The sequence below is a fragment of the Lithobates pipiens genome, unplaced genomic scaffold, assembly GCF_037356315.1.
Source record: "Lithobates pipiens isolate NorthernLeopardFrog02 unplaced genomic scaffold, aLitPip1_a1.2 Scaffold_16, whole genome shotgun sequence".
Lineage (NCBI taxonomy): Eukaryota > Metazoa > Chordata > Amphibia > Anura > Ranidae > Lithobates > Lithobates pipiens.
The window spans coordinates 241,293,637-241,317,594 of NW_027507748.1; the positions used below are offsets into that span (position 1 = coordinate 241,293,637).

General features: G+C 43.6%; 1 protein-coding gene across 1 annotated transcript in view; it reads right to left on the reverse strand.

The window, feature by feature from the left end:
* Window positions 1–23,958, reverse strand: part of CDK18 (cyclin dependent kinase 18) — a 310,945-nt gene that overhangs the window by 76,168 nt on the left and 210,819 nt on the right. The window contains exons 7-8 of the mRNA XM_077481220.1: window positions 20,095–20,189; window positions 1,990–2,052 (exon numbers count right to left, since the gene is read on the reverse strand). Of these exons, the coding sequence (XP_077337346.1) occupies window positions 1,990–2,052; window positions 20,095–20,189 (158 nt within the window). The remainder of the gene's footprint in view (window positions 1–1,989; window positions 2,053–20,094; window positions 20,190–23,958) is intronic.

Genomic DNA, 23,958 nt, shown 5'->3' on the forward strand with positions numbered 1-23,958 from the left:
TAGTCACTGGTGAGAAGCCATATACAGTATCTCACAAAAGTGAGTACAACCCTCACATACAGCCATTCATTTCTAAACCACTGGCAACAAAAGTAAGTACACCCCTAAGTGAAAATGTCCATATTGGGCCCAATTAGCCATTTTATCTCCCCGGTGTCATGTGACTCGTTAGTGTTACAAGATCTTTGATTGGGCAGCACAGTGGTGTAGTGGTTAGCATCTCACCTAGCAGTAAAAAGGGCCACTGGTTCAAATCCCAACCACGAGACTACCTGCCTGGAGTTTGCATGTTCTCACTGTGCCTACGTGGGTTTCCTCCGGGTACTCCAGTTTCCCCCCACACTCCAAAGACATGCAGGTAGGTTAATTGGCTTCTGTCCAAAAAAAAATTGGCCCTGGTATATGAATGGGCACCTTGGATTGTGGGCTCCTTGAGAGTAGGGACCAACGTTAGTGTGCAATGTACAGGGATAGGGACAATTGTAGACACTCATTCAGGTTGAACTGGATGGACTGGTGTCTTTATTCAACCTAACTAACTATGAACTATCTCAGGTGTAAATGGGGAGCAGTGTGTTCAATTTGATGTTATTGCTCTCACTCTCTCATACTGAAGCTGAGGGTAAAGGTGATGGACTGGCCAAGCATGTCTCCAGACCTAAACCCTATTGAACATCTGTAGGGCATCCTCGAATGGAAGGTTGAGAAGTGCAAGGTCTCTAACATTCACCAGCAACATGATGTCATCATGGAGGAGTGGAAGAGGACTCCAGTGGCAACCTGTGAATCTCTGGTGAACTCCATGCCCAAGAGGGTTAAGGCAGTGCTGGAAAATAATGGTGGTCACACAAAATATTGACACTTTGGGCTCAATTTGGACATTTTCACTTAAGGATGTACTTACTTTTGTTGTTAGCAGTTTAGACATTAATGGCTGTGTGTGGAGTTATTTTGATGGGACAGCAAATTTACACTGTTATACAAGCTGTACACTCACTACTTTACATTGTAGAAAAGTGTAATTTCTTCAGTGTTGTCTCATGAAAAGATAGAATAAAATATTTACAAAAATGTGAGGGGTGTACTCACTTTTGGGAGATACTGCAAATAAGATAGCAACTGTTTCTGACAAAAGATTTATGAAGTCTTTTTTTCAGTTTAACTTGAGATCCCACATTTAAATTCAGTGCTGTCAGCTATCTAGGATTAGGGTTAGAAGTATATCCACTAAATTACATTTTGACACCCTAATTAAAACTTTTTTCAGTGGGTGGCTACAAGTTTCATTAGAAGCCTTGACTCAATCTGTCATATTTTGGATAGATTATGAAAATAACCAACTCACTGGAAATTACAATTATGCTTGGAAATGTTGAAGACAAAAAAAACAGAAAAGAGGGAACAATAAGGTGGATAGATACAGTCACAGATATTATGAACATAACACTGCAAAAACTTAAAGCAGAAGAAAATCTGGAATCTTGTAAAACAGATTTACGGTAGAGGAGACCCTCTATGTTTCTTGCGCTATACAATAATTTTTATTATTTGTACACTGACAGCAGCACATACACAGCTCAGTGTACAATCATGGCTTATTACAGATGTCAGTAGTAAGTGCTAGGTACTGGGATGAATGAATTATCAAGCACATATGCCGGAGCTACATTATCCCGGCCCAACCAATGAAAGCAGCTAAAAACTCAAGGTTCCGGAGTTAGGCAGAGAATAAATGGAAGCACTAGCATCAGAATGGCAAGAGACAGACTTCACAGCACTGGAGGGGGGCAAATTACAAGTTAATAGTGTCATAATGTGCAAAATATATTGTACATACTACATACTGCCAGAAAGATTTAAGTCTGCTTTAAAACAGAAGACATCATTCTGGAGCAAGATTATGTGGAAACCAGGAGTTACCATCAACTTGAGAAAACATAATAATAAAAGAAACAATTGAAATGATTTTTTTTCGTCTATGCTTCTCACCTTAACGTTGTACATTGACATCAAGCTACCACAGTTATCCAGATATTGTTTTAGATCACTATCCTAGAAATAAGCATAAAAAAATATTAGGGAAGCAATTAGTCTTTTGCTAATGTAGTAGAGGAACTAATTTAAATGCACTAAAATATGATTTTTTCCCATAATATATTTTACTTAGGAAAAACAACAGTTCAACAACAGAAACAACCAAATAGGATTTTTGACATTTCAGTAAAATCTCTTTCTTAAGCCCCATACAAACTATCAGATTTTCTGCTGACTTTTTCCTTCAGATTTACCAAAACCATGTAGTACAAGGGCCTGCCTGATTGCATACAAATTGAAACTCTTAAGGTTTGACCTCATATTATATGGTTTTGGTAAATCTAAAGGAAAAACTCAGCAGAAAAACTCACAGTGTGTATGGGGCTTTAGCGTACAGCACAGGACACAGGATTCTTCGTCATAACCATAGGTTATAGGAAGCTACATTTAGGTGACTGGACACTTATAGTCAGCTAAAGGGGCATCCCCTCTATACTCCCTCCCTCTGCCAGCAAGCCTCAGTTTCGCAGTAAGCAATAGGGAGATCATAAAGAACACAGGGGCGGGACCTGTATCCTGTCAAAGCCTATAAAGAACTAATGCATCTGGTAGAGTGTGCCTTAACAGGCAAAGGTGGAACCTTATCCCTTAGACCAATGGTCTCCAAACAGCAGCCCATTGCTTGCCTTTATCTGGCCCTTGGAACACCTTTCCTCCCACTGATGCAAGACATTATTCCTCCCACTGACACCAACAATGGGGCATAATTCCTGTTACTGACATCAACAATAGGGCACCAGCGATGGTGCACTATTCCTCCCTCTAGTGCTAGAGATGCACTGTTTACTCACATTGACTCCGGGACAATTTCTACTCCCAATGGCCACAGTCCAGCCCCTCTAAAGCCTGAACGACAGTAAACCGGCCCTTTGTTTAGAAAGTTTGTAGACCTCTGTCTTAGACCATAGACTCATAGTTACATAGTCTGGTTGAAAAAAGACATATGTCCATCTAGTTCAATCAATAAAAGGGGGGGGGGGGAAAGTACAATCATATAAACGCAATCCTGTACCCCAAGTTGATCCAGAGGAAGGTAAAAAATAAAAATAAAACAGCAAAGCATGATCCAATTTGCGACAGCAGGGGAAAGAAATTCCTTCCTGATCCCACAAGAGGCAATCGGATATTCCTGGGGTCAATTATGCCTAAATATTAGTAACCAGTACATTTAGGAAAGAATCCAGGCCTTTTTAAAGCAATCTACCAAGCTGGACAGAACCGGCTCTTGTGGAAGTCTATTCCACATTTTCAAAGCTCTTACTGTGAAGAAGCCTTTTCATATTTAGGCCGCGTACACACGGGCGGACTGTCTGCCCAACTTAGTCCGCCGAAACACATTTGAGCGGACAGTCTGCTCGTGTGTGGGCTTCAGCGGACTTTTTCAGCGGACAGTCTGGCGGACTAAGTCTTTCGGAATTTCCGTAAGATTGTCCGTTCAAACTTGGTTTGAGCGGACAGTCCGCCCGTGTGTGTGCCAGTCCGCTGTACTTTCGAAATGAGCGGACTTTTCCCGCCCGGAGAAAAGTCTGCTCATTCCGAGCGGGTATCCAGGTAGGCGGGGCTCGCGACGGAGACGTCGCGGGCCCCGCCGCCTGGTATGGACTTAAAGGGGAACCCCAACGCCGAAAAAAACGGTGTGGGGGTGCCCCCCAAGTCCACAACAGACCCTTGTCCGAGCACGCTACCCGGCCGGCCAGGAAAGGGGGGCGAGCGAGTGCCCCCCCCTCCTGAGCCGTACCAGGCCGCGTGCCCTCAACATGGGGGGTGCCTTGGGGAAGGGGGGGCCGCGCGGCCCCCCCACCCCAAAGCACCTTGTCCCCATGTTGATGAGGACAAGGGCCTCTTCCCGACAACCCTGGCCGTTGGTTGTCGGGGTCTGCGGGCGGGGGGCTTATCAGAATCCGGGAGCCCCCTTTAATAAGGGGGCCCCCGGATACCGGCCCCCCACCCTATGTGAATGAGTATGGGGTACAATGTACCCCTACCCATTCACCTGTGAAAAAAAAGTACAAAAAAAACACAACACAGGGTTAAAATATTTTATTGCACAGCTTCGGGGGTCTTCCGTCTTCGGGGGTCTTCTCGCCGGACTCCTCCGCTATCTTCTTGTAGCTCTTTTGCTAGCGGAGGAGTCTGGCTTTCTTCCTCCCCGCCGCCGGCCTCTTCTCCCGACTTCGGGGGTCTTGTCCCCCTCTTCGGTTCTTCTGCCGGGCCACCGCGACTTCTTATAGCTCTTTTACAGGCGGTGGCCCGGTCTTCTGTCGCCGCCGCCTTCCGTTCTTCTTCTTCTTCTTCTCCAGGAGATGTTGCCTCGACGATCTCTCCGGCCGGAATGCCAGAGCCGCGCTGCGCGCCCACTTATATAGTGACAATGGGGCGGTGTCACATGGTATATGTCACATGGGTTGGTCACATGGGTTGATGTCACATGGGGACTATGACATCGTAAGGGGGCGGGGTCAACATGTGACACCAACCCATGTGACATATACCATGTGACACCGTCCCATTGTCACTATATAAGTGGCCGCGCAGCGCGGCTCTGGCATTCCGGCCGGAGAGATCGTCGAGGCAACATCTCCTGGAGAAGAAGAAGAAGAAGAAGAACGGAAGGCGGCGGCGACAGAAGACCGGGCCACCGCCTGTAAAAGAGCTATAAGAAGGCGCGGTGGCCCGGCAGAAGAACCGAAGAGAGGGACAAGACCCCCAAAGTCGGGAGAAGAGGCTGGCGGCGGGGAGGAAGAAAGCCGGACTCCTCCGCTAGCAAAAGAGCTACAAGAAGATAGCGGAGGAGTCCGGAGAGAAGACCCCCGAAGACGGAAGACCCCCGGAGCTGTGCAATAAAATATTTTAACCCTGTGTTGTGTTTTTTTTTGTACTTTTTTTTCACAGGTGAATGGGTAGGGGTACATTGTACCCCATACTCATTCACATAGGGTGGGGGGCCGGTATCCGGGGGCCCCCTTATTAAAGAGGGCTCCCGGATTCCGATAAGCCCCCCGCCCGCAGACCCCGACAACCAACGGCCAGGGTTGTCTGGAAGAGGCCCTTGTCCTCATCAACATGGGGACAAGGTGCTTTGGGGTGGGGGGGCCGCGCGGCCCCCCCTTCCCCAAGGCACCCCCCATGTTGAGGGCACGCGGCCTGGTACGGCTCAGGAGGGGGGGGCGCTCGCTCGCCCCCCTTTCCTGGCCGGCCGGGTAGCGTGCTCGGACAAGGGTCTGTTGTGGACTTGGGGGGCACCCCCACGCCGATTTTTTTCGGCGTTGGGGTTCCCCTTTAAGTCCATTCCAGGCGGCGGGACCAGCGCCGTCTCCTTCGCGGGCCCCGCCTACCTGGAGACGCGCTCGAAATGAGCGGACTTTCCTCCGCGTGTGTGGGCGAGTTCGTTCATTTCAAAAGTAGAGCGGATTGTATGGCGGACTTAGTCCGCCGTATTAGTCCGCTCAAAAAGTGCCGTGTGTGGGCAAGTCCGTTCATTCAAAAGTTTGAACGGACTGTCTGTCGGATTGTCTGACGAACTTAGTTGGGCAGACAATCCGCCCGTGTGTACGCGGCCTTAGAGATGAAATCTCTTTTCCTCCAGACATAAAGAGTGCCCCCTTGTCCTCTGTTATGGCCTTAAAGCGAATAACTCAACACCATGTTCACTATATGGACCACTTATGCATTTATACATGTTGATCATATACCCCTTAACCTCCCTGGTGGTATGATTCAGTCTGGAATTAGGTGCTGAAAGCGGGACAATTATTTTGCATGGAAATCTGGCGTTTTATTTTGTAGTCCTGTAATTCTTAGGAACAACGCTCTTAAATCTCTTCAAACCAGAGTCTAGCAGACATCCCGGGTATGATAAAGTTTATAATATAATAAAGAATAATAAAAATTATTCAATAATGTAATCAAATCCTAAAACACTGAAAAAGGGACACTTTTTTGTTGCTATGGACAATCTCCAAATTCCAGGCAGAAAAAACAGTATTTATAATATAAAAGTGCATGCAGGGCATTGCACAGACCACTAGGGACAAAGGGGGTGTGTATTTTTTAATACAGTACTGTAATCTGTAAGATTACAGTACTGTGTGTGTTTTGTGTGTTTGTACTTTTTTGAATTTGCCGTCGTTCTCCGCTCCCGTGCTCCGTAACGTTGCTGGGAACGGAACTCGGCGGCATTTGTCACTGTGAATCGAGCGGGGGACAGCTCGATCACAGCGCGGGGGACATCGCTGGATCCAGGGGACAAGGTAAGTAGCTCTCCCTGTGTCCTCCCCTGCATCCAGCGATGCGATCCCGAGTCTGGCTCTGGGTTACCGCTCCTGCTAGTAAATTCCTAACCCGGGCCAGACTCGGGATTACCGCTAGGGGGGTTAATCTCCTCTTCTCATGAGAGAATAAATTAAGTTCCTCTAATCTTTCCTCATAGCTGAGCTCCTCCATGCCTCTTATCATTTTTGTTGTCCTTATCTGCATTTTCTCTGGTTCCCCAATATCCTTTTTGTGAACTGGTGCCCAAAACTGAACTGCGTATTCCAGGTGAGGTCTTACTAATGATTTGTACAGGGGTAAAATGATATCTCTCTCTTGAGTTTTATACCTCTCTTAATACAAGAAAGGCTTATGATCTACCAGAACACCCAGATCCTTCTCCGCTATTGATTCCCCTTGTTGTACGCCCCTTAGTATGTATGATGCATGCATATGCCTAGCCCCTAAGTGCATAACTTTACATCTATCAACATTATAACTCATCTGCCACATAGATGCCCATTTAAACAGTGCATTGAAGTCAGCTTGTAAGTCTGAGCCCTTGTACACACAGTCGGAGATTCCGACGGAATGTGTCCTATCTGACGGTTTTGTTGGATAACCCGACTGTGTATGGTCTCCATCGGACTGTTTCCGTTGGAGTATCCGACGGACCAAGTTTTCCAACTTGTTCGTAAAATTTTCCGCCAAAATGCTCCGATTGGACATACTCCGATCATGTGTAGCCTACTCCGACGGACAAAGTGCCACGCATGCTCAGAACAAATTCCTAGACCAAAGCTATTGGCTACTAGTCTGAACGTAGTCCCGTTGTAACGAAATAACGTCATCACGTTATGCACAATCGGATTTTCCGACAACTTTGTCCGACCTTGTGTATGCAACAGTTTCGGGCAAAATCCGTCGGACAAAATCCAACGGATTTGGTTGTCAGAATGTCCGACCATGTGTACAACGGCTGAGACATCTTGCAAGGATCTTATTTGACTGAATAGCTTGTTTTCATTTGCAAAGACTGAAATGGTACTTTTAATCCCAGACACTATATCAGTTATAAATATATTAAAAAGTAAGGGTCCCAACAAAATTTTTTGGGGTACACCACTAACAACCCTAAACCATTCAGAGTATGAATCATTAACCACTACTCTCTGAATACAGTCCTTTAGCCAGTTTTCTCTGCATTTACAAACTGATTTTTCCAGGCCTTTAGACCTAACCCTAACCACTTCAATACAGGGCAATTTCCTCCCTTTCTGCCCAGGCCAATTTTTAGCTTTCAGTGCTGTTACATTTAAAATGACAATTGCGTGGTCATGCAACATTGTACCCACATTTTTTATCATTTTGTTCCCATAAATAGAGCTTTATTTTAGTGGTATTTAATCACCACTAGGTTTTTTTATTTTTTGCTAAACAAATAAAAAAAAACTTTTTCTTTTGTTTCTGTTATCATTTTTTTTAATAAGTACCGTAAGTTTTCTCCTTCACTGATGGGCACTGATGAGGCTGCACTGACAGGCACTGATAAGGTGGCACTGATGATGAGGCACTAATATGAAGCACTGATAGGCACTGATAGGTGGCACTGATATGCAGCACTGGCGGGCATTGATAGGCAGCCCTGATGGGCACTCATAGGTGCCACTGATGGGCACTCATAGGCAACGCTGATGGGCACTGAAAGGCCGTACTAATGGGCACTTATAGGTGGCACTGATAGGCGGCATTGATGGGCAGCACTGATGAGGAGACACTGGCAGGCATAATTGATGGCCACTAATTGGCATCTCTAATGGGCACTGATTGGCACCTCTAATGGGCACTGATTTGCATCCCTGGTGGTCATGGGTGGGCATTCCTAGTGGTCATGGGTGGGCATTCCTGGTGGGCTCTAGTGGGCATCCTTGGTGGGTCTGCACTGATAATCAATGCGCTGAATATTAGCACAGACCCCCCCCCCCCCGTTAGGTGAGAAGGCGATCAGCTCTCCTCTACCCGTGCCTTGTCAGCCGATAAACGGCACTTCCTGTTCATGATGTGACCAGCTGTGATTGGACACAGCTGATCACACGGTAAAGAGCCTACATCATAGGCTCTTTACCAAGATTGGAGATGCGGTGTGTCAGACTAACACACCACATCACCGATAGCTGTGCAAGCGGCTTATCCAGCTGGACATCATATGACATATTCTGTCTTTCATGAACCCATTCTGTCTGTTGCTTAAAATATTTTCTCCAGCAAGAACTCATCTATGCGTTTTTTTATTAACCCCTTAGCGCCGACCGTACGCACATATGCAGCCTCAGCTTTCAGGGATCATACCGGGATGAAGCACGCAGCTACCATTTTTTGAGTGGGCGGTCGGCTCTACAAGGATAACAACCTATGCGGCTAAAAGCCGCTTGGCTGTTATAACGGAGGTGCGAGAGGGGACGCCCCCCCCCCCCGCCGCATTCTGGCGCTCTTCCCGGGCCTCCCACCCCATTGGGAGACCCGATGCGTGATCCGGCACTTCCGCCCGCTAGAGTGAGATGGCTTCTTTCCAGTCTTCTTCGTGTAAACACAGAAGGGCGTTACAACGTCACTTCTGGTTTACTCAGCTGCCAATGGCGGCATTTAAAAAAAAAAAAAAAAGTATTCAGAATCTGCCCTTTTGGCGATCTGAATACTTTGAAGTGCAAAGGAGGTATCTGGGGTCTGATCCCTTCATAAAGAGTACCTGTCACCACCTATTACTGTCACAAGGACATCCCTTGTGACAGCAATAAAGGTGATCACAATACATTTTTTTCCAAAAGTGACATCCCCGCGAGCTTGCACAGCAAAGAAAACGCAAGTTGCGCTCACATATGTAAACAGTGTTCAAACCACACATGTGAGGCATTGCCGCAATAATTCTAGCTCTAGACCTCCTCTGTAACGCTAACCTGGTAATTGTTTTTTTTTTTTTAAACGCTGCCTATGGAGATTTTTAGATACCATCGTTTGCTGCCATTCCACGAGTGTGTGCAATTTCAAAGCATGACATGTTAGGTATCTATTTACTCAGTGTAACATCATCTTTCACATTATACAAAAAAATTGGGCATAACTGTACTGTTTAGTTTCTTTTATTCACTGATTATTCACAGATTCTCTGCTAATATATATATATATAAATAAAATGTTTGGGGGTTCTAAGTACTTTCTAGCAAAAAATACAGATTTAACTTGTAAGCAACAAATGTCAGAAATAGGCTTAGTCACAAAATGGTTAAACTCTCTAGTATTTTTCCAACTCTAGAGGTTAAACTAACAGGTCTATAGTTACTTGGTAAAGCCTTTGATCCTTTTTTAAATATAGCCACCACATTGGCCCTACGCCAACCCAGTGGTACTATACCAGTCATTAAAGAGTTTCTAAAAAATTAGAAACAATGGCTTTGAAATGACAAGGCTTTAACCACTTCACCCCCGGAAAGGTTTTACTACCCTTAATTACCAGAGCATTTTTTGCGATTCGGCACTGCATCGCTTTAACTGACAATTGCACGATCGTGCGACTCTGTACCCAAACAAATTTGACGCCCCCTTTTTCCCACAAATAAAGCATTGTGGCGACCAGGAGAGAACGTCAGCACAAAGCCAATCAGAAGAGGGGTTGTGCCTCTGTAACCAAGGATAACCAATAACCAGTGGAAACTTGAGAAAATAACTTGGAATTGGATTATCTCATGGTGAAGAGCTCCTACGGCCATGGACAATGGAACAGTCTCATGAATCACATGGGCAGGCTGTAGAGGGCTCCCGTCAAGAGCCTCAATGGCAAGTGGAGCGTCACGCAGCTGCAGCGGAATCAAATGCTTCCATACAAAGGCAGCATCAATGAACAGGCCTGCAACCCCAGAGTCGATTAGAGCCTGTATCTCGACAGACGACTCAGCCCAAGAAAGGGTAACCAAAACCAGGAGCTTATCCTTTTGGATAACTGGAGATGAAACAATGCAACCTAAGGTCTGTCCCTGACCTCAAGGTTCGGGCATTCCCTGGTAGGACAAGACTTCAAAAAGTGACCTGCCTGGCCACACTAAAGGCACAATCTCTCTCTCCTCCTAAGGCTTCTCTCAAAGAGATGCATGAAGCCCAGGTGCATGGGTTCATCTTCACTGACCAACTCAGGACCAGGAGGCATGGGAGGTGAGGGAGGCAAGGGTGGGACTGCAAAGCTCAGAGACAAATATGCAGGAGGCTTCCGCAAGCGCTCCTTTAAAAAGAGTCTTTCTCTGAGTCTGGAGTCAATGAGGATAGCAAACATGATCAACTTCTCCAGCTCATTGGGTATATCTCGGGTTGCTATCTCATCCTTGATGGTATCCATGGAGTGTAATTGGGAACAGTTCTTGTACTCTGTTTGATGGACATGAGGCACTTGGCAGCAGAAGCGGAGCATGTGGGAACGTCCAATACCCTTTTAAAAGAGGCCACAAACTCAGAGTAACTGAGTCTTCCATAGAGGGTTTGCCCAGGCCAAGGCTCTTTTAGAAAGCAAAGATATCACAAAACCTTCTTTGCTTCTGTCCATGGGAAACGCCTGGGGCAAAATCTCAAAGTATATCTCAACCTGGTTGAGAAACCCTCTGCATTGGACTGGATCACACCCAAATCTCTGGGGAAGTGGAACAGAACCAGACATACCTCTTATAGAGGTAATACTTGAGGTGGGTGCCTGCACAGAGACTGGAGCAGCAGCAGGGATGGTCTGCAACACAGGTTGTACCAGAGCAGCCAGAGTGGGAGATTCCAGGTGAGCTGTGTGACTCAGGAGCATTTCTAACGCCATGGCAAACTGATCCATGCAGTGATCCTGCTCATCCAATCTGGAAAAAATATTACCAACAAGTGGATTGACTGCATCTTCTGAATTCAAGACATTCGCCTACGGTCAGAAACCATGAATCAGACTGAGACAACTCAGAATTTTCGAAAAAAAAGTTCGATGAGGTCCACACACGATCGGAATATGCGATGAACAGATTCCGTCTGACTTTTTCTGCTGGAAAATCTGAATACATTTGCCATCTCAGCATCCTTTGTAAACAGATTCCCTTCCTCATTCTTTATGGGGCCAATATGGTCTGTCCACCCTTTTTTACTATTTACATACTTAAAGAATTTCTTGGGATTTTTTTTGCTCTCCTCTGCTATGTGTCTTTCGTGTTCTATCTTAGCCTCCTTGACTGTACCCTAATGTACCCCAAACAATCCGGTGGAAAAGTCCGCCGGACAATCCGCCCGTGTGTAGGCTTTTAAAAAAAGTCCGCCGGAGCCTACACACGAGCGGATTGTCTGGCAGACTTTTTTTACCCACAGCATCCTCTGGGACTGTGACATCATAATGGGCGGGGACATCATCCGGCGATGTCCCTATATAAGTCGCCGCATGTCCTGTCATAGTGACCGGAGACAGCGACGAGGCAACATCTCCAGAAGACGGCGACAGTGGCAGCGGCGACAGAAGACTGGGCCACCACTTGTAAAAGAGCTAGAAGGCGCGGTGGCCCGGCAAGAAGAACCGAAGAGGGGGACAAGACCCCTGAAGAGGGGGACAAGACCCCCAAAGTCGGAAGAAGAGGGCGGCGACAAAGAAGAAAGCCGGGCTCCTCCGCTAATAAAAGAGCTAGCAGAAGATAGCGGAAGAGTCCGGCGAGAAGACCCCCAAAGACGGAAGAAGACCCCCGGAGCTGTGCAATGGACTATTTTAACCCTTGTGTGTTGTTTTTTTTTTTTTCACAGGTGAATGGGTACATTGTACCCCATACTCATTCACATAGGCAGGGGGGCCGGGATCCGGGGCCCCCTTATTAAAGGGGGCTCCCGGATTCCGAAAAGCCCCCCGCCCGCAAACCCCGACAACCAACGGCCAGGGTTGTCGGGAAGAGGCCCTTGTCCTCATTAACATGGGGACAAGGTGCTTTGGGAAGGGGGGGCAGCGCGGCCCCCCTTCCCCAAGGCACCCCCCATGTTGAGGGCACGCGGCCTGGTACAGCTCAGGAGGGGGGCGCTCACTCTCCCCCCCTTTCCTGACCGGCCGGGTAGCGTGCTCGGATAAGGGTCTGATATGGACCTGGGGGGGACCTCCACACCGTTTTTTTTGGCGTAGGGATTCCCCTTTAAATCCATACCAGGTGACGGGGCCAGCGACGCCTCCTTCACTGGTCCTGGCTACCTGGAGCCGCGCGCAAAATGAACAGACTTTCCTCCGTGTGTGTGGGCGAGTCCATTCATTTCAAAAGTAGGGCGGATAGTCCGGCGGACTTAGTCTGCCGTACCTAGTCCACCGCAAAAGTACCGTGTGTGGGCAGGTAGCCAATCATGAGAGCTGTTAAACCAGGTCTCTGAAATTCCAACACAATCCAATTCCTCCTCGTACAACAGTATCTCTAGTTCACTCATCTTGTCCACCAGGCTCCTGGCATTGGTGAACATGCCACGTAGTTTAAACTGGTCACATACTATCATCTTATTGAGTGCTCCGAGATTGCAACTAGGACTTGTTACTATACTTACCTTGGGTTTATGTGCTTTAGTCAACCTACCACTAATGCCACCAATACTACCCTCTGGAATATGTTCCGCACTGACTATCTCCAACTCTTGGCCCTCCCTCCGTCGCCTAGTTTAAAAACCTCTCTAACTTTTCAGCCACTTTCACTTCCAGCGGATCTGCACCCTCCTCATTTAGATGCAGTCCATCCCTTCTATAGTACTGGTGACTGACTGAGAAGTCAGCCCAGTCCTCCAGGAACCCAAATCTGTCCTGACTACACCAGCTCCTCAGCCACTTGTTTACTTGCCTAATCTCCCTCTGCCTTTATGGTGTGGCCCGAGGTACCAGTAGTATTCCTGAGAATACTACCTTGGAGGTCCTTTTCCTCAATTTAGCTCCCAAGTCCCTAAAATCTTTCTTTAGGGCACTTCATCAGCCTCTGACTTTGTCATTGTTTCCAAAGTTCACCTTTATGCTGTCTAAGCATTTCTGGACCATGTCAATTTTGAGCCAATGTGAATCATTTGGGCTGTGTCAATATCATCCCCATTATGGACATGCGCTTCCCCATGCTCCTTTTTATACACAGAGCTGAAGGATTTAATAAATTTGACTTCTCTTTGTCACCCATTCTAGATTACTTGTAAAGGGCCTACATGCTCAGACCTGACCTTTTTACTAATAATATATTTGAAGAATGTTTTGGGGTTTGTCCTACTATCTTTTGCCATCTGTCATTTGTTTTGAATTTTTGCAGCCTTGATTTCCTTATTACATATTCTGTCACTGTATATTCTTTGTGACATTTAAATGATAGTGTTCCGTCATATGATCCTTTATATATTTTAAAAGCTCTTCTTATATTATTTAAAACGTTTTTAACTTTGGCCAAGAGCCCCAGATGGGTTTTATTTTTAGCCTTTTAAATGTATTGCCCATGGGAATATATTTTGTAGTATGTTCACGTACAGTGTTTTTGAAGGATTTCCATTTCTGCTCTGTGTTTATCAATCTCCATATCCCCTCTCAGTCTAAGACTTGGAGAGCAGCCCTTGTTCTTTCTTTCTTGCTCTCTTAAAGTTAAGTGTTTTTTATCTTTCCAGTATGTGTTTGTTGCTTACAGCTAACATTAAATTAAATCATGTTTTGGTCACTGCTACCCAGATGTTCTTTTATATGAACATTAGTAATAAGTTCTATGTGGTTTGAAATTACCAGGTCCAGCAGAGCATCATTCCTAGTCAGGGCCTCTATGAAATGGACCATAAAATTATCTTGTAATAGGGTTATAAATTCTCGAATAATGACTTGTCTTATCCACCTAGCAATGGCGGAGCAAGAGGACAGGGAGCTCCCTGCAAAAACCCTCAAGAAAGACAAATAAGAGAAAAAGTGCCCGTAGGAGGCTCTAGCCAAGGTTAGATCTACACAGCATGTACTACTTTAAGACACTGGAGAAGAATTTTCTTGGGATATTTCAGAGAAGGACATGGGGAAGGAAGGTGATAGCAATACCAAAGGCCACATTGTGAGTGAGATCAGATAAGGTATTATCACTAACAGGTTCAAAGGGTAGCCTCTTAAGCATCAAGATAACACACTGAGATCCCACTGTATCAATATAAGGGGAGCAATATGCATGACACCCTAAACAAAGGATTAATGAAGAATTCCGGGCAACATTTTTAATTTCTAAGAGCCCCACTGGATGGGTTTACTATTAATTTTTGTCTAGGGGATTGCAAAACTAAGATATACTTACCTAACCCTTTGACCTGTCCTCGCTGCTCCTGACCCTTTCACACACTAGCATTTTCCAGTCAATGGACTGTTCCTGATGTCATCACACCCATAGACCAGCTCTGGACATGAGTACAGCAGGAACAGTCCATCACTGGACGCATCGGAGCGTGGTTTTACTGAGGATCGGGTAAGTATAGTCTTTTGGGGTGCCTATAGAAAAAATTAGCAGTTAACCCATGCCATGCAGGCATAGCCCCACTGCATGGGAGAACATTTTATTTCATGGAGCTATTCCTTAACCAAGGAATGAGAGGCAAGCATTCTCTGAAACAGAGAAACAGGGCAGGAGTATGCGGTTCAGTGTGACTTCTGGTGCCTCCCTGGTGTTGATGCAGGCTACTGACTTTGTCAGACTGGATTCTGGCTGGGTGAACTTGCAGCTGAGAAGTTCAACATTGAACAGACAATTGCATTGCCTACAGTTCCCAGACATTAATGGGAAGTTGAGCATTGTCACACTGAATAAACAATTGAATTGCTTACAGTGCCCAGGGATTGATGGAAATGTCAACATCCTTTAATTACCACGCCCCCTGCACCAAGAGGGTACCCAGGATGTCACCCAAGCCGGCCAGGCTGGCATTTGTCATGAGAACTGTCCATATCTTGGGAGGACATGGTTTACCTTTCTCCAATGCCAGATGGGAAATCCACCAAAACATGGAAAGGCTTGGGACTGCAGGTCAGATGCACATGGTGGTCCACAGACTCAATAAACAAATCAAAACTTGCGCCCCCCCCCGGAATGCATGCCGAGCCACGGAGAGCCTGGAAGAGCCTTACATTCTGACTTTACTATGAGCTTTATTTTGTTTTGTCGAGCCCGGTGGATATCTTAGAATCCCTTAAGACCTTTATTTGAAGATCTTACCAAGGAGTTCCAAAGGCCCATCTTCCTAACAAAAGAAACAAGTGTGTTTGCCTTGAAGGAGGTCAGCATCAAACTTACAACCCTAATCCTGGTGCATCCTGAAAACAGAGGGACAGAGGGAAAGCAGGAGGATGCTGGAAAGGACCGTGACCAATCTCAGGCCCCGGAATTCCATGCAAGAAGCTGGTTCCAATGAGGACATTTGGAAATTGAGAATCAATCCAAAGCCCTACAAAGTATATATTGCCCACTGGACATTGGCTGATAGGGTCGGGAAGGCCTGCTCCTTCAACAGGAGATAGTCCAGGTAACTCAAAATGTGGATACCCTGACCTTGAAGCAGAGCAAAGGTCTGGAATAGAATACATAGAATGCATTAAGAGAAAAAAAACCTTCTGCCTTTACAAGCTCTTTAAACACTGACCTACATCTTTGCCTATCCACGCCTGCTCTCTATCTCTTTTACATCTAGAGGAAAGCCCCCAGCTATGGAAGAAGCATATGGCATACTAGTCTCTCTTCGCACAGAATGTTGATTCCATAGAAAGGAAATAACTGTAAATATAGCACATCTTTGAACTGAATAACTCAGTCACAGTTAATCAAGTGGCACAATTTGCCTTGTATATGGTGTTTCATATGGAGAATAACTATTCTTTCTAATTAACTGTGCACATTTAAAGTGGAACTTCAGTAATTTTTTCAACTTTCCTTATATTAAATGTTCTGCCCTTGTTGTTTTAACTTTGGATAGTAAAACAATTTTTTCTGCCAGTAAATACCTTATACATTCTACTTCATATTTCTTGTCTGGTAAATAGCCTGCGTGTCTGTGTAAATCCAGGAAGTGAACGAGCAGCAACTTCAGCTGCCCACGGTTAAAATGGCTGCAGCCAGACTTAGTGGAGGGAGATTTCTGCAGCATATTTGGCAAGTACAGAATCACAGTATATATAAAATAATATGCAAAGTGGTTGGGGGAAAGCTTCAGAATGGCAACAATGTTTTTATTACAAATTATGTAAAAAGACTGCAGTTCCTCTTTAAGTTATAAGGGGCAACATCCAATACATACAGTGCCCTATGTAGGCATTATGGATCTGGCCATTTACTTTACAAGATGACAATTATTAAGAGAATTTATTCTGACAATCTGTGTGATAGACATACATAAAATTTGACTTTTCAACTTTGCTCAGATGTGATATAGGCCACATCTGTTCTAGCCATTAATAATCAATCTGTTACAGACTGAACAAAACACACTTTCCTTTTTTTGCTTCTCTGTAAACATGCTACAATGGATGGCTTTGATTTCTAATATTTAGCAAAAACAGAAACAGGAAGTGGACAAAAAGGCTCAAGAAAGATGTCAATAACAATTTTGTCAAACTGAGAAAACTTTATGAAATAAAATAAAGCAAATGGTGTAATATTGCATATTTGGATACAAGTATTACAGTACATTGAAACTATGCCCACAAGGGCTAAAAATTTACGTTTCCAAATACAAAATGGCCATAACAGCAGACTTTAAAACCAGATGGGAAAACACATTTAACATTTGCAATAAGAATACAAAGATCAAGGTGATAAAATATATCATATCAGAATTGAGGAACACAATTTTTCTTTCAAAGAAAAATGAAAGAATTGACTAAATCAATAGAAAAAACAAAGTCAATCAAATATTGGTGGATACCAAAGAGAGTAAATTCAAAATGCACAAACTTTGGAAAAGCACACAGGTAGAGCACTAAAAGACATTAATTTCAATCACAAACCACTGTACTCACCATACACAAAAGGTGTAGAATCGAATTGAATACAAAAAATACAGTCTCAACTTTTTCGGGGTCTGGGGGGTGACGATTTGCTCGGCGTACACTTTACACTCCAAAAGATTTGGGAGGTCTGGGAATCCTCGATCTTCATAAATATTATTGGGACATTCATTTACACAACTATATCAGATTTATTCTGACTTGTATAGACCTGACTGGCTGGTTCTCTCCTTATCAACTTTTTGATGTGGATGTCCTCTAAAAACTTTCTCTCCCATTCCTCCCCCCCCCTCTGGGATGCTTCCCAGGCTTTATATCCACTCCCAATAAACTCAAGTATATGCTGGCTTGAGAAGGAGACCTAGAGACAGAGTTTACCAAGGAGGACTGGAATGCCTGGACTAGAATGCATAAGGGCATTTTGAATATTCAGCTGATTGAGGCCAAAATGCATTCTGAGGTCTGTTCTCGATGCTGTTGAGGCTGCAGTCAAGAGGGTTCAATGCTATACACATGGTGGATCTGTTTTAAGTTGGGAGATTCTGGATGCAGGTACAAGCTCTTTGATTATTTTCTTTAGCTCTATTGCCTAAAGGGCAATAGTTCTCTGTATAGACAGGTTTGGAGCCTGAGGACGAGTTGAGGCCTGTCTAGATATCACGGAATTTTTGATAATTGTGGACAGCGTATGCTGCCTCTTAGTCAGAGCCCCGATGGTGTCCATGTACATCCTCCCAAAACCGTGCTTCCTGCATACCCCCTGGGACATGCATCCAGCACAATCACAGTGGCCCTTTACCATGTGATGTCAGCTGATCACTTGTAAACAGACTTGCCAGTTATCTACAGCCCTTTCCTCCCATACTGTCTGTGGTAGGAAAGGACTGCCATTAACTGTCAAGAATGTCAATAAATTGTTTAAACTGATAATCAGTGCCCCAATCATCAGTGCCATCTATCAGTGCCCATCAATGCTGCCTATCAGTGCCCATCAATGCTGCCTATCAGTGCCCATCAATGTCGCCTACAAGTGTTACCTATCAGTGCTCCTTAATGCCACCTATTAGTGCCCATCAAATCTTACTATCAGCACCACCTATCAGTGCTCATTAATGCCGCCTAACAGCATCCATCTGTGCCACCTATCAGTACTCTTCAATGCTGCCCATCAGCACGTATCAATACTGCCTGAGTTCTGCCTATCAGTGCTCCTCAGTGCCCATCAGTGCAGCCTATGAGTTCTGCCTATCAGTGCTCATCAATGCTTATCAGTGCCACCTATAAGTGCCCATCAATGCCTCCTATCAGTGCAGCCTATCAGTGCCCCCTTGTGCCTTCTCAGTGCCCCCTATCAGTGCCTCATCAGTAAATCCTATCAATGTCTCCCATCGGTGCCCCCTATCATTGTACCCTATCAGTGCCTTCTATCAGTGTCCCCTATCAGTGCCCCCTATCAATGCTCCCTATCAGCATCCCATATCAGCTCCCCCTATCAGCGTCCCCTATCAGTGCCTTATATCATTGTCCCCTATCAGTGTCCATCAGAGTCCTCTGTCTTCTCAGGACAGCATGGCCCTGAGTGGAGAGCATGTCTCTCATGTAACAGCAGCACAGAGACACCAACATTGAGAGTTTTATTCCCACTTCATCCGTCATCTCTCTATATGGTTCTATTGTCCAGTTCAGGACTACATTTTATTGCTCTGAAACTGTTGTGTATGCTTTGATTATAAGCTTACTGACTATACTAACATCACTTCTTGTAAAACCTTGGAAATCTCAACAAAAATCTATTGAAACCAGGGACACACAAATGACAAGTTAAAAGAGTAAATTATAACACAGTGTTGCCAACCTCCTGCAGCATTTTTACTGACAAAACATGAAAAATTTACAGACGGAAAACATTTTTTACCGATAATTTGAAAAATGACAGAACTCTTATTATAAACTAAGACAATCAATATTTAAACAGTATAAACACAGTATGAAAACAATGACAATACCCATAACATGTCATTTGCCTGGTTTATACTGAAAAAGTCAACACAGCATAACAACATTATTAGCCACTGATATTTACAGACAGTTGTAAAAAATCACCAATTTTTTTTCAAAGTGTCTGTAAATTTACACCTGAACATTTGAATACATAAAAACGCAGTAACAGCACTAACAGAGATAGCAAAACAGGGGGGCAAACATTCTGACACATCCTCTTTTGAGCCATTTTGACCCTTCACTAGTGTTGGGGGGGATCACATATCACCACACTTTCGCAAACATTTGTAGCCTCAGTTTGCAGTACTGCCAGGGATGTAGCTGCATTGAACTGAATGCCACAGTTGTGTACACAGCCATCTCGCCCCTTTTCTGCAGTTTAGCCTGGGAAAGGAGAGAGCTTGCCCAGGGAGCTGCATAACTCCCCACAAGTAAGCTGTCATGTAAAAGCAACTTCAGTGTTCACTCTCAGTCTGTCTACTTAGGCATGGGGTATTAACTAAAGTAAACAATGTAGTATGACTTCCAACACAATGAAGAAAATCTGGATTAATTGGTTGTGCAAAACAATGCAGGCCCCAGAGAGGTAAGTAATGAGGAGGGATAGGATTAAGAAGAAAATTCTTATTGGAAATAACATTAAGGCAATATCTGATGAGTCTCCGATAAAGGTTGTAATTGCGTAACACAATACCCTATCTGCATCTTGTTTTTTATGTTAGGTATATTAAGCTTACCAGGTATTCAAAGACTAAAGTTAAAGAATAATTTGTGTGGATGATGTCATGAAGTGTTACAATGTTAGCATGCTTCAGATTCTTCAAAAGGGACACTGAAAAAGAGAAAATACATAGAATCAAACACAGTTTCACATGTAAGCAATATTAATTACAGTAATTCAAGATGTTACCATTAGGGCTGAAACAACTAATCGATTAATCGAAAACAAATTGATTATGAAATGTAATCGATTACTATTTTCATAATCGATTAATCGGCCAGAAAAGAAAAACTAAAATGAGCCCTTTATAGTACAAAAAGATCAAATAATCGCTACAGTAAATATTATTTTCACAGTCCTAAAAAAATTAAGCCCTTACAGTAGCGATCATCTGCTTTTTTTTTTGTACTATAAAGGGCTCATTTCAGTTTTTTTAACCCCATTATGTTACTAAACGTCTTAGACCTATGTGTTTTTTAGTGCTTTTTGCAGAAATGCACTACAGTTCTTTTACATGGTTTCCTATGGGACACGCTTGCATCTATGCTTTTTTCATCCGCTGTGTATTTGGAAAGGGTCAGGGAATTTTTATTTTTTAATGCAAAAACGGTTTTGGTTCAATATACTGCTATGGAGAAATTGCAGAAATGCATGTAATGCGTTTTTGCAGCAAGATGTGTTTTTTAATATGCCCAAAATCGACCCAAAAAAAAATGCAAAACGGAAAATCGCAGCAAACTTCTGAACAAAAACCACATACACTGTCTGAAAATTCCTTTGACCAAGAAGTTTTCTATTATTTCAAAATTTTTCCTTCACTGTGGTTGAAAATGAACGTCGATTTGACCCCACTAACAATTAGAATATCAAACAAATATTCTTAAAATTACATTTTTTTTTTGAAGGAGGACATTGTTTTTTAAATAAAAAAAATTTGATCTCTGAGTCTGATATTTACCAGATTCACCCTTTAATAGTATATACAGTATATATCTCCTCTAATAGTATATACAGTATATATCTCCTCTAATAGTATACAGTATACCTCTTCTGTCTGTTATTCTCAGAGTGAATTAGATATTTTGCTCCCTAACCATATAGTTGTTTATTTATATTTACCACTGTATAGAGGTATTTAAGAATAAATTGCCTTTTTTTTTAAACTTTACATATTAACTAAATTATACACTACACTTTTTCTTAAGGTTTCTTAAGGTTCTTAAGATTCATCAAAACAACTAATCGATTATGAAATGAATCATTAATTGCAGCCCTAGTTACCATGCAGAATTTAAAATGACTGAATTGGGTCTTAACTGATAACTGATCAGAAAGTGAGATAGGACGGTTACTTACTAGGATGTGCAGGTATTTTTGTGAGAACAATGGACAGGGTATATACCTACCTGCCCTTTAACAAGTCACCAGAGTGCCAAAACTCACCATGATATTTGCTTGATGGTGGTTTGGGGTTTGTACACCAAAGCAACACCTTAGATGCAATTCAGACTGTCTGGCAGTTAGCAAAATCTATACGACAGTTTTTAAGTGTATGTGCAATCCCCAATCCTGCATCCCAAGCAGGAAGCAGAAATTGATTTTTATAGGTCTGCGACAGAACTACAATTGAAGGTGAGACATATTTTTTCTTACTAACATTTGCACAATTAGGAATTAGCAAGGGGTAGAGATTTTATTCCAGAAGAAAGCTGCCTAATTAGAAAAAATCAGTTTCATTGCACCTGTTTACCCTTGTCTCGAGGTGCCACAGAAATTATAAATGTCACTCACAGCAATTTAAACTTTTCTTCTGCTGCATAGCAAAGAATCGAGCTACTCAAAGGGAAATTTTGAATACATCATTCTAAAAAAAAAAGTGCTAAAACTTCTTATTATTGCCTGTTAGAAAATAATGGCCCATTAGTCATAAATTATGCCTGAAATAACAGGCAATCCATTTTGATAATTGAGTCATCTATGGCCACTCCAAGCTAACAAGATCTACCAGAAACGATGAATCTCTCTATTGCATAATAAAAGAATGATGCTCACAAATGACATCTGTTGTGAAAAAAAAAAAATGCAGATCTCCGGGCACTTCCAGATCTGTTGGATAGCGTGTCCCCTGCTAGATGCTAGGTTTATTGCCACCACACCCAATGTCACTACCGTAGTTATGTAGGGGCTGGCAGGAGGAACAGCCACTTGTGGGAAACACATTATCTGACACAACTGGAAATGCTGGATAGCAGTAGTGCACAAGATAGTATACAAGAAAGTGAAGAATTAATTTGCAGCCTGCTGGACAGAAAAAAGTATACAACTTATTATTTTACAGGGAAAAACTGGGGAGTTTTTTTTAGTGGGGAAAAATCAGAACCTGTGTCAACTCTATGACTTTCTTTGTTCTTTTTTGGAAGCATTTTCTTATTTTATAAGTGCAGTCAGATCGGTAAGTAAGGACAAATCTCACCAATTCCTGTCTACTGGAAATTAAGTCACAGGAAAAAACCTTGCAGATACCAATAAAGACTTTCTAGTATAGAGTGTCCCCATTAAGCACATTTCCCCTTACGTCTGGTTCCCAGGTGTGTCAGGCAGAACAGGAAATAGGGGGGAATTTACTCAATTGGGACACATACAGTATTTAAATGTGGCACAAAAATCTTCTGAACTGGACATAATCTGCATTTAAAAGTTAAGGTTTACCACTCTATACAAAAGTTAAAAAAAAAAAAAATTGCCAGTTTCATTTTCTCATAGCATGGCACTGTGCTCTTTTTACAGAAGTATTTTTAATTAATCTTTCATCAATTTTCCACACCTAAGACTCAATTCACACTATGCAAAGCAGGAAAGGAGTGTTCCTGCTTGTGACTTTCAAAGTGCAATTTCGCCTACAAAGCTCATCACCTAAGGCCCATTCACAGAAAAGTACCTGCAACACTCCTTACCAGGTATATCAGGGGATACACAGGCAGAATCCAAGGAGCATGTTGCTACCATCAGTCTTCACCCGGGGGGGGGGGGGCATACCTCCTAAGGGGTCTTCAGTGACACCAATGGGTGCACTGCGACCGAGGACCTGTAAAGCAATCTGTGGCTGACTCAATGTATTGTACCACAATTACCTAGGTGAGTGCCTTACATGGTGTCAAAATGTGCACAGCAGGCTGGCCCTACTTCTTCTCAGCTGGGTCAGGCTACAACTTTCTAGGCAATACAGAGGTTCAGCTGATCCAGAAAGCGTAAAGAAGACATACATTTTCTTTATGACAGTAGCAAAAAACTGAGGCATGCTAGAAATGGGAGGGGTTATACTAGGCCATCCTTACAGCCTTGTTTTGCTTGTTCAGTCTCCTGATGGCAGCAACTTAACTCAATGTACATGAATACTGATGCTGTCATGCAATGTACAATTAAGAAAATATTAGTGAATATTGACACTTTTGTTCAATATAGACAAATTAACTCTATGGTGAAATACATTATATACAGTATATGTGATGCTGGTAGACCTGGTTGCATGACAACAAATTGCAGATTTTCTTCTGAAGGCTGGGATCACAAGTTAAAGTGGAACTACAGTTCCACTTTCATAAATGGTGAGCAGGGAGGTTTTATTTATTGCAGAATGTCCATTTACCTGCTTGGTCACTGTCTTCTCCAGTGATCTAAACTGAGTGCAGCTCAGCTTACATTGCCACCACGGTCCCCATATAACAAGACAATGGCCTCCTGCACATGTGCAGGAGTGAATTTATCCCATGGCGATCAATAAAGACACCCAGGAGAAGATGCCGGCGATGGCAAGGAACAGGGACAGTGTCAGGGCTGGGCTGAGCCCTTCCTTCTCTGAGCTGGCTGCTCAGCTGTCAGC